This window comes from Dipodomys merriami, unplaced genomic scaffold (genome assembly GCF_024711535.1).
Source record: "Dipodomys merriami isolate MVZ:Mamm:240054 unplaced genomic scaffold, mDipMer1.0.p SCAF_91, whole genome shotgun sequence".
Lineage (NCBI taxonomy): Eukaryota > Metazoa > Chordata > Mammalia > Rodentia > Heteromyidae > Dipodomys > Dipodomys merriami.
Window position 1 is genome coordinate 4,136,390 of NW_027206524.1, and position 13,386 is coordinate 4,149,775.

Genomic DNA, 13,386 nt, shown 5'->3' on the forward strand with positions numbered 1-13,386 from the left:
ACCTTGTAAGTAATTAACAGTTTAACTCTTGGTGACTTTTGTATTTTATAGCCAACTCTCTCTTTGTTGAGTTGAGAACACTAAGTGTAACTTTATAAAGGAATGGGACATGGTTATATAAAGTAGAATGAAATTAAAGGGGATGGAATAGAGATCCAGGGCTTTAGAAAATAAAGGCATATAAAATTAGCATTGCGATACAGAATGCTTAACAAAAATTGCCAACTCTAAAAAGAATTAAGATGATTCATGAATGTGGGGGAAAAAATCCTTTAAGTTGCTTTTCTGACAACTAGTTCTCTGAACACCAAATATGAAAAAGTCAAGTCCTGGATGGCTTTAGCAGGTAGAAACCTGCCAGCTGCTCCCAGTTTTCCTTCCGTCCCTCCACATTGGCCTCCTGGCAAGGAGCAGCCCTGAACCTCACGTGAGTTTAAAGGCTGACATTGTATTGCGGCACATGAAAACTGGCAAATATGTTTAACCTACTGAGGTTAAAGAAGCCCTCAGAAGATACAATACACAACTCACTCCAGTTGTTTTATACAATTCCCCCTGAAAGATACTTAGAACTTAAGATCTATTGCTCAAAAAAAATTTACATGTTTTTGTATTCTATCCTGTAGAATCTCAAAAGTGCCTTCACTATATTCCGCAGAATTAATATTTACCAGTATTAATGATAAGGTAAAGATAAATTTTAACTAGTTCTACTTAGGATGAAAGTAAAACACATACCTCTTTCTGATAACTGTTAAATGGTTAACAAAATAATGCAATAAAGCATGCAATTTATTTTATTTCTGCATATTGGGTTATACTTAGTCTAAGAGAAATGCACAAGTCACTTTGGTTATCTAAGAAGGACATTTGCTAAACAGAATTCTGCAAGCTTTTTTTTTTTTTTTATTAATTCTCCAAAAAAGAAATCTTTTTTTTTAATTTGGCCTGATATCAAAACACATGATACTGAGATTTTCAATCTTTTACCTTCTTCATTCCACTTATCCAGAACCTGACATAAGAACTTGTAGAATGAACAAATCCCTCCTCTAATTCCCCAAGTTTAGTAATGTTAGATTGTCCAGATAGAAAACTCTGCCCAAAAGAAAATCACCTAAAAGACAAACTGCATCAAAGCCCACTATGTACACCATCCATTAGGAATATTTCCTTTTTCTTCACGAGAAATATTTCTGATTTAAATCCCCAAAGTCTTAAAACAAAGTCTTAAACTAGAGTCTCAAACACTTTTTTTTTTTTTAAAGAAAAGCCACTCACCTATTTGAAGTCCTTCCTGGCAAGAGATGGGTAGTGATAATCACTTAAATGGACATTTGGCTTAGCTCTGCAGTGTTTTCTCAGACCAAAAGCACCTCAAGTGAAAGCCCAAACGAAAAAAGAAAACAACCTTCCATCTCTCGGCCTGAGAGGGGAGAACAGCCGCTCGGCCGGAGGCCAGAGCTGCTGGGAGTCTTCTCATCACCGGCCCCAGTAGCTACTTGCTGCTTCTGGTGACCTACGAGTCAACTGAGCACATTCTTCAAGCTTTGCTGGCGCTCAGAACGCATCACGAGCCAAGGCAACACCTTAAGAGGGTGGAGAGCTCTGCAACCAGGAAGACTCTGGTGAAATATTTATTCAGCAGTCACCTCAACGGCACACCAGCACAGCCTCTCTTGTTTGGCCAAAAGCAATCCGATGACATAATGAATCAAGACAGTCAGGCAAGTCAGCCAGAACCCAAGGATCCGTCTTGGGCTCTCACTCCGTCACCTGACATTTTAAATGCTGGGCCATCACATGGAATTGACTATGGTCAATAGTTCTAGAACCCATGATGCTTTTTTTTTTTTTAATCTGTTTTAGAATTCTATTTTTTCCCCTTCTACTCGCATGCTCTGCTCAGTTTTCCTGTCATGTAGTCTTTCTAGCCTGACTCCCACACATTTTCTAAAGGAGTAGTTTTGATTTAAATATATCTTCTCAGCCAAGGCACAAACCACGCTCTTGGCACAGGAGAAAAACTGTCCCTACCTAACTAGGTCTCAACATTTTTAAAAATTTATTTTTATTTTTATTTTGCCAATCCTGGGGCTTGCATACAGGGCCTGGGCACTGTCCCTGAGCTTCTTTTGCTAAGGCTAGCACTCTACCACTTAAGCCACCCTGCCACTTCCAGGTTTTCTGTTTATGTGGTACTGAGGAATCAAACCCAGGGCTTCATATATGCTAGGCAAGGCAATATACCACTAAGCCACATTCCCAGCCCCTAGATCCCACCATTTAACCCATTATTCACCAGCTATCAGGGCCATCTGCAATCCGCTAAAAGTTGCATTTCATGGCAGGGTTTTCCTACAAACTTTGTTCCCTTGAGAGATAAGCCTGGTTTCCTTTGTTACTATTGGGCCCAAAATCTTTAAGAACAAACCTTAAGACATTCTGATCACAAGCAAACTACAGGTGTTGGAGGTCAAACAACTCAGGGGCTGTCATATGATCCGAGCTGAAAGCATCTTACCCTTTCTGTCTCAGCCACTGAAGCTTTAAAGGCTCCCTCCCAGCTTTCCTGAATGAGAACAGGGATGCAAACGATGATCTGAAGCTCATTCGACAAGGGACAGATGGTTTTTGATTAAGTAGGTTTTTTGATCTTGATGCTTGTAATTCCACAGAATCTGCCCAAAAAAATTGGATTTTTTTTGCATTGTTAAAAAATATTTCCAGTTGGACTCCAAAGAATGAAAATTTTGCTCTTGTTTCTACCCTTTCCCTCTATGCAGTATAGAAATGATGAAGGCATCCTCATACCGAGGGATCTCTGGAATGGAGCTGCCATGTTAGGCAAGTGCTGTAACCATTGAGCCACATCCCCAACCCATATCCAATTGCTATGCTGCTGGAATTTAAATTCAGGACTTCAGTGTTGCTAAGTAGGCACTACCACTTTAGCCATGCTTCCAACTCACTACCCTCATTTATAGATTAAAATAATTGGTAGTTAGGCACTGGTAGTTTGCACCTGAAACCCTAGCTACTCAGGAGGCTGAGATCTGAGGATTGGGGTTCAAAGCCATCCTGGGCAGGAAAGTTTGTGAGACTCTTTTATCTCCAGTTAACCACTAAAAAGCCAGAAGTGGAACTGTGGCTCAGGTGGTAGAGCACTAGCCTTGAGCAAAACAGCTCAAGGACACTACCTAGGGCATGAGTTCCAGTTCCAGGGGACTAGCACACACCCAAAAAAACATGGTGAATTTCAGTGACATAAAGTGTCCTAGAGTTAGAAGTCATTTATGGAGTTGGCCAAAGTTGCAGAGAGATTGTGGCTCCTCTGCCACCTTTCCCTCCCCCTATCCCTCTCTCCCACTTTCTCCTCTTTGCAGTCCTCTCCTCTGCTTCTGCCTCCTTCCTCCATCATCATCCCACTAAGGGGTTACTGTGCTCCATGTTTTTTATTTGCATAACTTTATTTAATTCTTACAACCACTCTGTCAGATAGGCAGTGTACTCATTCAAAGATGAGAAAATTGAGGTTTATAGAGAAGAAAATGACTTGAACAGACTCACACAGACAGAGTCAGCATGCATATTCTGGTTTATTAGACAACCATGTTTGGGTTCCTATACTTTGTCATCAAGACATTATTATAGTAAATATTCAGTTCATAAGCTGGGCACCAGTGGCTCAGACCTGTAATTCTAGCTATTTAGGAGGCTGAGATCTGAGGATTGAGGTTTGAAACCAGCCCTAGCACACAAACCCAAGAGATTTTTATCTCCAATTGACAAGCAAAAAGCCGGAAGTGGAGGTAAGACTCAACAATAGCGCTCCAGCTTTAAGCAGACCTGGTATGGGCACACACACACACACACACACACACGCACACACTTCAGTTCCCTCTTTTTAGAGCATGTTGTAAAATTTCTGTGGCTTAGAAGAGTCCTAAAATATGGATTGGTTCAATGGGAAACCATGTGAGTCACTGTCCACAAAGGAAAGAAAAGATCATTTTAAACTAAACTATTTTTTCTTACCATGTTGTGCTATCTCATTCCTTAGCCTATAGGTAAGAGGCTGCTTTAACATCTGGCTAACATCTGTCTCATTGCAAAACTTCTTTCTTTGAATTTCTTCAAACCATTCACCAGTCACTCCTTGAAGCCATCTGATATCCCTCTTGGTCTTCTGAAGTTTGCTGAAATAAAACAAAAATGTCAAGGCATTCTTTAAATATATTTGTATCTAGTGCCAACTCCTGGGTTGGGCTAAACTTTACATCATGCATATACTCTAAATCTAGGAAAAAATTGGTTCCAGTCATAATTTCCTTTTAAGTACAGTGTATACTTTTTATCTACATTCTTTTGTAAACAAGATACTCTGGTGTAAAATGACAACCAAAAAGTTTTCGCCATAGAGTCATAGAGTCTATACTGACAAACTGGGTTGAGAGATGTGTTAAAACCTGACCTACTCATGCAGCTAAATGATGTTCAAATGACACATAGAAACTAGAATATTCTGGTTCTGATTACTCATTCACTCATTCATTAAGCCAGTAAATGTTTATTGAGCAATGTTAATCAATTGCTTATCAAGGCTCCATGTAAGGATTGGGGATTAAATAATGACTGTAATAGGGAGATTCGTATTCGCTCAACTTGTGGCCAAAGATAAAAGCTAACCTGAAGAAAAGAAATTAATAAACACAATAGTCTTAAGTCATGGAATTTCTTCCTTTCTTTTTGTGCCAGTACTGGGGCTTGAACTCAGTGTTTGGTACAGACTTTGAGATTTTTTTTACTGAAGGCTGGCACTTTATAGCTTAAGCCACAGCTCCACTTTGTGCTTTTTGCTAGTTAAATTGGGGATAAGAATCTTATGGAGCCAGGCACCTGTGGTTCATGCCTGTAATCCTAGCTACTTTTGAGACTGAGATCTGAGGATCACGGTTCAAAGCCAGTGTGGGCAGGAAATTCCATGCGACTCTTATCTACAATAAAATGACTCAGAAAAAGCCCAGAAGTGGCATTATGGCTCAAGTGGTAGAGCACTAGCCTTGAGTGCAAAGAGGCTCAGGGAAAGCACCCAGGCCCTGAGTTCAAGCTTCAGGGCCAGCAAAAAAAAAAAAAAAAAGAGTCTCATGGACTTTCCTGTTCAGACATCCTCAAATCTCAGCCTCTTGAATAGCTAGGATAACAAGCATCAGCCACTGGTACCCAGAGTCATGGCATTTCTTAAACACAAGACATTAATGCCATGAATGGCCACAGGGCAAATGTCCTGGCTTCCAGGGACTGTGGAATTTGAGGTGAACATGAGCACTCAAGGGCAGCCCACCTGCAGGATACCAAACCTGACTTCTTTATTCTCCTCCTGTTCATTTCTACTTGGTTATCTTCTAAATGAAAACCCTCCCTAAGTTGTTAATTAAGTCACCACCGTGGTTTATATATATTTTTTTCACCAAAATACATCATGTCTATTTTAGAAGGCCTTTAGAAATGTCTGGAAATAAGAAATGCCCAGATGGAGACCAACAGAGAGGAGGGGGAGTTTGAAGAGCATTGTCACCAGGCTCGTCCAGGGCTGCAACCAGTGAAGAAGCTGGGTCTGTTGTTCATTTCCAAACTTGAGAAGTCCTGATGTTTTGGGAAGTATTGTACATTGCTTAGCATCTCTGATCTTTATCCAGAGTCTTCCGGAAAGTACAAGTGTTAGGGGCGTTGTATTGCGGGGAAGATGAGAAGCAAGATGTCTGCAAAGTAGCCACTTTGGGGTTAAAGGCAATGAACTGTTATGGCTATAATCCATCCTCCTGCTTGGGGCTACGATACTGCTGTTTTATAAAAAATATTCAGGAAGGAAGCCAGAGGCCATCCTGCCCAGACTTGCATTTTGAAAAGCAATAGGCAGTAATCACTCACGTTCAGCTTTCAGAACTGTCACGGATGGTACTTTTGCCATAGTCACGTTCTGATAGGTAGAAACTACATCCATATTGCTAGGTCTTCCTGACAGTGTGGGCCAAGTAAGCCCTCCAGGAACTTCTAATTAGCCAACTGCTTCTCACTTATTAACACCAAGCTCATCAGCCTCCCCTCCCCCCATACATGACTTCCACATCCTCAGACCTCTCCCTAGTTGTGAGCCCCGCCCCCCAAAGCCAGCACCAGGTCTTTGCCTCTCAACATATCTTTGTTGTTTCAGAAGCTACATGGATTCTCTGAAAAAAAAAGAATCCTAACAAATGGGGCTCTGGTGGCTCATACCTGTAATCCTAGCTGCTCAGGAGGCTGAGATCTGAGGATCACAGTTCAAAGCCAGCCCAGGAAAGAAAGTCCGTGAGATTTGTATCCAATTAACCAACAAAAAGCTAGAAGTGGAGTTATGGCTCAAGTGGTAGAATGCTAGCCTTACAAAAGCTCAGAGACAATGCCCAAGCTTTGAGTTTAAGCCCCAAGACTGGCACCAAAAATAAACAGCCAAAAAAAAAACAAATCAAAGAAAAACCATTTAAAGTATAAATATTCCAGAGAAGGAGCCCTGGGGATAATTGTCAGGACAGTAGGTAAAGGTAGTCAATAGCCAGAACTGTCAAGATTCAGATAATCAAAAATGGCCTTGTGTTTCTTGTTACTAAGTAAGCAAAATGGAAACAGTTCTGGCTTTTGAAGTAAGGAAGGGCAACCTGGGAAGAGAAATGATGAATGACATAAGTTTCATTTCTCTGGGAACCTATAACTTGCCTTCCTTAATTTTAAATACCCAAGAGTCTGTGTCCAATCAAGAATAATTTGCAGTTTATGATGGTTGACTGAGCTTCTTGTGCTAAGAAGAACAGAATTATACGATCAGTGTGCTGTTGAAGCATTCATTTTCCTGAAGCATAAAAGATCAAGTAAGAAAAGTAAGAAGGGAAAATTCTGACCATCAGTGGTATGTGAAACCAGAGAGTAGTATTTTTATCTCCAGTAGCTCCATCTATTTTTACATCCAGTAGGATTTGTTTAGAAGTAAGAGGTCTGTTGAGATTTAAAAAAACAAAAAAACTGGCCTGCACAAGGCTCTTCCTCGTTGTGTGCCACCCAATTAGCATGTGTAGTCCAACTCAGCCAATGAGAAGAGCCTTGGGGTTGCAAATGACACGCATTTAGGCAAATGACTAGTGCACAGATTGTCTGCTTAATTAGTCCAGCTTGACTCAACCTATCACAAGGGACTCTTGTCTACAGCTCTAATTTGTTTCTCCCTCAGGCTGATCAACTGCACTATATTAAGTCAGGTCTTTTCTTGCTGGGTCTGGCCTTCAGTACCCATGAATCTTTTCCATCCTGTGTGGTTTAGGACTTGGTTCTCGCACCTCTTCTACATGCCACTCCCTACCCTGAGTTGGGTTTAGTTTTTCTTTATTTCCCTGCCTTGAGCCATGAATGCCATCTCTCCCTTCCTCTGGTGTGTCTTCCCTGATTGCGCCCCATTGACCTTTACTAGTCACCTTTCCTTGTTTATCTTTATTCTGAGCCAACCTCTCCCCATTTCCTCCCTCCCCCCGCCCCATACTTCCATGACTAACTATGCACTAAGCATAAATGCTAGTTGTCTCTTTTATCTCTCAGTTCTTGGCCCTAACTCCCTGCTCCCTGTTTCTGGCCATTCCAAATTGACTACTAGATCGTAGGAAAACCATAAAACTAGGGTTAGCTTCTACACAGACATTGTGGCCAAATAGTTCACTTGCTTGGATTTACTTTTCTCATTTGCTAGAGGTCTGGACAATCTGGTAGATTGCAAAGAAGGCATATACAACCCCTGTCTTCAATTTACAATGTGACCTGCATCTCCTTCCAACAAGAGGAAATGTCTCTTCCACTGCTCTCCAGAATCTGGGTTTGTGCTGGCTTATGCTAACAGAATAGAGTGAAACTGTGAGACTTCTGAAGCCAGGCCTCAAGAGATCTTGAAGGTCTTCTAAGAGGCAGATCTTCTTCCTCTTAAAATCTTGAAACACTGTATAAGTTTAGGCTCTGTTTTGGAGGGGGAGAGAGATGGTTGGAAGGGAGAGAGGAAGGGGGAGAGCGAGAGGGAGGGGAAGAGGGGAGGAGAAGAATGTCTGTACTGAGAGAAGCCATTTATACCATCGGATCCCAACTTACCCCCCAGATGCCTGGGGCCACATGCAAGGTTCCACGCAAATCATCCAGCGGAAACCAGCACAAGTGGCTGTTTCTCAGAGTCATAAACTAATGAATAAGCAATTATTTAAAACCTTTATGTTTGGGAGTTGTTTTTATATTCAATAAAAGATGAATACAGGTAAGATTATCTTAAAGATACCTTCTGATCCAAAATGTATTGCAGTTAAAAATAAAGCAAAAATGTCAGTATTGCTAAGTAACACACACACACACACACACACACACACACGGGAAATCTTATAAAGCTGACAAGGATTTTGAGGCAGGTGAACTAGTAACTATGAGAGTTTACTAATGGCAGGAGATATGCATTGAATTTCCTTCTGTCTCTAGAATTTTGCTGTCATTATTAAGAATCCCCATTATAGACCGGAGTTAGTGGCTCATACCTATAATCCTAGCTACTCAGGGGCTGAGATTTGAGGATCAGAGTTCAAAGCCTAGGCAGGAAAGTCCTTGAGACTCTTACCTCCAATTAACCACCAGAAAACTGGAAGTGGTGCTTGGCTCAAGTGGTAGAACACTAGCTAGTCTTGAGCAAAAGAAGCTCAAAGACAGAGCTCAAACCCTGAGTTCAAGCCCACAACTTAGAATCCTCACTATAAGGCCTCAGGTCCTCATTTACAGAGAGGATGTGGAAACCAGGCCGACTATGAAGACTGGAGACCTTGAACTAGAATGTGAGCTCCAGGCTCTGATTCTAAATCCTGTGTTCTCTGAACCACCCTCATCACCTTCTTAGTGAACTACTAACCGTGCTGATAAGCAAGGCCGTGGCTTTAAGTCTCCAGTGAAGGTAAAAAGAGGTGGCAATGTCATTCAAAATCCTTGGAGAGAGAGCAGTGATTGATGCAAAATTCCACAGCAAACTGGGCCCTGTCCCAGAAGACAGGAATTATTGTTTCCATGCTGTTCTAGGCAAAGTGGCAAATATTTCTCCAAATAGCTCTACTTATCAGGTCTTCTTGCTGAGGGCATCAATTTGTTTTTTTTTTTTTCCTGGTTTTTCTGTTTCTCTTTTTCTTCTCACTGATCTTTTCCTTCCATTTGTCTCACCTTCTATGCAGCTAGTATTTTCTTTTCACAGCTGACCTTCCTGTTCGGGCCATCTGATTACCTCTTGTTCTGTCTTCCAGGCAGCACAGTGTCCTGATCGTCACCGACCATCTGCTCAAAGCTTGAGAACCTCTGGCCTCACATCCCCCAAATCCTCCTCTCTAACCTCGTCTTCTGTGTCCAGTCATCAGCTAGACCCAAATGAAGCTTCGAGTTATGTGAATCATGTCTACGTAAATGTGTGTCTTTCTACATAGGCCATCAGAGCAGCCTTCACATTTCCTTCCTACACGAGAAATCAGATGTATTTTTATTTCCTATTACCCAGCAACAGCCACACACCACCAAGTAGAAATGGAAGAAGGCATGGGCCAGGAACTGCATCCTGAGTTAGAGCTGAAACATAGAGTAAATGCATAATGGAGAATGGATCAGGGAGTCCATGCAGGATCTTTTGAAACCCAGAATCCCCAGATCAGGCTCACCATCTTGAGTAAGTATTCTCCTCTTGCTTTCCTGCCCCAGTTAGGTGATACTTTGGGGTACAGATTTCTTACAGTGCTCATTCCCAGGGCAAGGCTTCAGGACAAGTGTGAGTTTTCTCAGCCAGGAGGAGGCACAGGATAGGGAAGAAAAAGTCCTGTGGGTCCAGTGATATTATCCACAGGTAATAGCTCCTTTCTCAGTGGCTCCTCTGAAAAGATTGTTATTTGAGAGCCTTTGCCCCTGACATCACAGCTTGATTTTTGGCTCAGCCCACAGCTAAGACACAAGGAGAGTCAGGGATTAGAAAAGGCAAGCCAAGGTATTGAAGGTATTGAAATTTTGATAATGGCAAAGTTAAACCACAAGGGGAAGTCTGGGAAGAAGGGAGGCTCAGATGAGGAAAAAAGGGAAATTATATAGCAAGCAACAACTATAGAGAATCCTTAGAACTCGAAAGGCAGCCACAAAACAATGAAAGCGGCATTGGAGCCAAGCTAAACAATGCAGCCTATTTAAACTGCTTGAATGGCTTGTGATGGAGTCAGCTCACTCTCAGATAAAAGACGATCTTTTCTATATTAAAAAAAATTCCATGGTTACCTTCCTGAATGTTTATTTTTCACATAATGCAAAGCTATAACAGAGAGAAAATGCAAATGCTCTAAGTACAAAGAAGGATGAGTGCCATATTCATTTAGCTCATAGCTAGTCATCCAAAAGGAGGTACCTGGGAAATTCCATCCCAAGGCGAGACTTAGAGTTCAAGTCCATAGCTCTGTAGCCACAAAGCCTCCTTGGTGTTCCTAGATTTCTCTCTCTTTCTCTCTCTCTCTCTCTCTCTCTGGTTGGTCATGGGGCTTGAACTCTGGGTCTCAGCACTGTCCCTCAGCTCTTCAAGCTCAAGGCTAGCGCTATACCACTTGAGCTACAACACCACTTCCGGTTTTCTGGTGGTTTATTGGAGGTAAGAGTTTCATGGACTTTCTTGCCCGGGCTGGCTTTGAACCTCGATCCTTAGATCTCAGCCTCCTGAGTAGCTAAGGATTACAGGCGTGAGCTACCAGTGCCGGGCTTCTTTTTTTATCTATGCTTATCACCACAACTAGAGCAGGAAGCTCCCAGTATCAGCACCATTATTTACTAAATTACACCGAATGTGTTGGCGTGGGCTGTCTGGATGTCTCACCAGGCTGTCAGCAACTTGAGTTCAGAAAGAGTATCTCATTCACTTGGTAGACCCAGGATCTACCAATGTCCCTGACTTGTGGCCAATCAATCACCATTTGGTTTTTGTTTTTGTTTTTTTTTTTTGTTTCCGGTCGTGTGGCCTGAACTCTGGGCCTGGGCGCTGTCCCTTGGCTCTTCAGCTCAAGGCCAAGGCTAGCGCTCTACCACTTGAGCCACAGCGCCACTTCTGGCTTTTTGCTTTTTGCTTATGTGGTGCTGAGGAATCGAACCCAGGGCCTCAGGCATGCAAGGCAAGCGCTCTACCACTGAGCCACCTTCCCAGCCCCTCAATCAACATTTGACCAATTTTGGGGATAAGTAATGAGTTGACATCACTCAGTGAGTATTTGACATCCATATGAGCTGATATTGCGTAGAAATTAAAAATGGGAATAAAAAGTGACTTTTCGCTGGGTGCTGGTGGCTCCCGCCTGTAATCCTAGCTACTCAAGAAGCTGAGATCTGATTGTTCAAAGCCAGCCCAGGCAGGAAATTTGGTGAGACTCTTAACTTCAGTTAACCACCAGAAAACCAGAAGTGGCACTGTGACTCAAAGTGGTAGAGTGCTAGTTTTGAGTGAAAAAGCTAAGGGACAGTGTCTGGTTCAAGCCCTGTGACTGACAAAAAAAACCCCAAACAACAACAAAAACACACAAAAAAGTGATGCATACTTACAATCTTAGCTACGTAGGAGGCTGAGATTTGGAGGATCACAGTGCAAGGCCAGACAAGGTTCTCAGACTTGGCTAAGGCCAAGGTCTGGGCCCTGGTAAGGGCTAAGAATGACATATCTTTATACAGATGCGCAGACACTTTCCACTGAAACCCACAGATCGGATGTGAGGATTCTACGGGAGCACAGGGGCAGCTCCGAGCTCAGAGCTGTGTGTGCAAGGCCCTAGGAAGACAACTAGAACTGCCAGGCAGGCAAGCTCCAATAAAGTTCTGATCCATAGACGAAGTGCATGAGCTCAGCGCCTCGGATTCCTTTATTATGTTATTCATGGCCTCCTTCCAGAGACAGCTACATCCTAAATGCTGACCACATCCTCTATACTGCTTGTAATGTAGTTAGGGTAACAAGATACAACTGTACACTTGAATACCGAATACGTTGTGTGCGTGTGTGTGTGTGTGTGTGTGTGTGTGTGTGCGTGTGTGCGAACGCCTGCCAGTACTGGGGCTTGAACTCTGGGTCTTGCTCTCTTGCTCAGTGTTGTTTTTGTTTTTGTTTTTGTTTTTTGGGGGTTTTTTTGCCCATGGCTAGCGCTCTAGCCCTTGTGTTACCCCTTCAGTTTCAGCTTTTTGCTGATTAATTGGAGGTAAGAGTTTCTCAGGTTTATCTGCTGAGGCTGGTTTCGAATTACCAATCTCAGATCTCAGCCTCCTCAGTAGCTAGTTTCATAGGATGAGCTACCAGTGCCTAGCTTCTAGTACATTCTTCTTAAGGAAAATAAAAGAAGTTTCTATGTAACCTTAGACCCATTTGTGGAGTGAGTATGATTGTTTCCAATCTGTCATTTATCATGCTGTCATTAAAACCTACAAGTATCATACTCAACTTGATTCATCTTTTGTATCATGTTAGAAAATCAACTCAAATTTACCTGTATAGAATTAGGGTCAGCTTTTAAGGAATTTAATGTTGCAATTAGAGATTCTCCTGCCTCCCACCCCTCCATCACACACAGAACAAGTGTACAAGCCAAGAAGATCTCAAACGGCCATTCAGGCTTTGCTGTAGGACACAGAATGCTCAGAAAAGGGCCTGACTTTTCCTCAGTCACTCTCCTCAATAATTCTGGACAAGATTCAAACCCAAGATTCACAGCACCTGGATGTAGGCTGACAGGACACACTGAAGTGAGAAAATACCCTCCTCCTCCAAACACACACACACACACACACACACACACACACACACACACTCACACACACACACACACACTCACTCATTGAAGATGACTCCCCCACCCCCACCCCAAAGAGCCACTGTTTCTAAAAAGCCAGCTTGCTGCTCATCAAGGAAGAGAATCCAGGAACCAAGTGTCTTCCTTCCTTCCTTCCTTCCTCTTCCTTTACTTTTCCCTCTCCCTATCCCTCCCTCCCTCCCTCCTTCTCTCTCTCTCTCTCTCTCTCTCTCTCTCTCTCTCTCTCTCTCTCTCTCTCTCCCTCTCTCTCTCTTCTCTCTTTCTCTCTCTCTCTTCTCTTTTTTTCTTTGTCATGGGGATTGAACTTAGACCCTGGATACTATCCCCAAGCTTCTTTTGCTCAAGGCTAGCACTCTACCACTTGAGCCTCAGCACCACTTCCAGCTTTTTCTGTGTATATGGTACTGAGGAATGGAACTCAGGGCTTCATTCATGCTAGGCAAGCACTCTACCACTAAGCCACATTCCCAGCCCCGTGCTCTAC

The 13,386-nt window shown here is 42.6% G+C and overlaps 1 protein-coding gene and 1 long non-coding RNA gene across 6 annotated transcripts in view; one reads left to right on the forward strand and one right to left on the reverse strand.

Annotated features, from left to right (window-relative positions):
• LOC138821338 (uncharacterized) overlaps window positions 1-10,327 on the forward strand; it is a 27,443-nt gene extending 17,116 nt beyond the window's left edge. Inside the window, exon 4 of the long non-coding RNA XR_011370136.1 lies at window positions 9,339-10,327. This is a non-coding gene — a long non-coding RNA (uncharacterized lncRNA). The remainder of the gene's footprint in view (window positions 1-9,338) is intronic.
• LOC138821337 (exophilin-5-like) overlaps window positions 1-13,386 on the reverse strand; it is a 52,025-nt gene that overhangs the window by 22,640 nt on the left and 15,999 nt on the right. For 3 of the 5 annotated variants that reach the window (XM_070013489.1, XM_070013487.1, XM_070013486.1), the window contains exons 2-3: window positions 4,039-4,199; window positions 2,525-2,681 (exon numbers count right to left, since the gene is read on the reverse strand). In XM_070013489.1, the coding sequence (XP_069869590.1) occupies window positions 2,525-2,681; window positions 4,039-4,090 (209 nt within the window). In that variant the 5' untranslated portion in view covers window positions 4,091-4,199. The other 2 variants (XM_070013488.1, XM_070013490.1) reach the window with 2 other exon arrangements.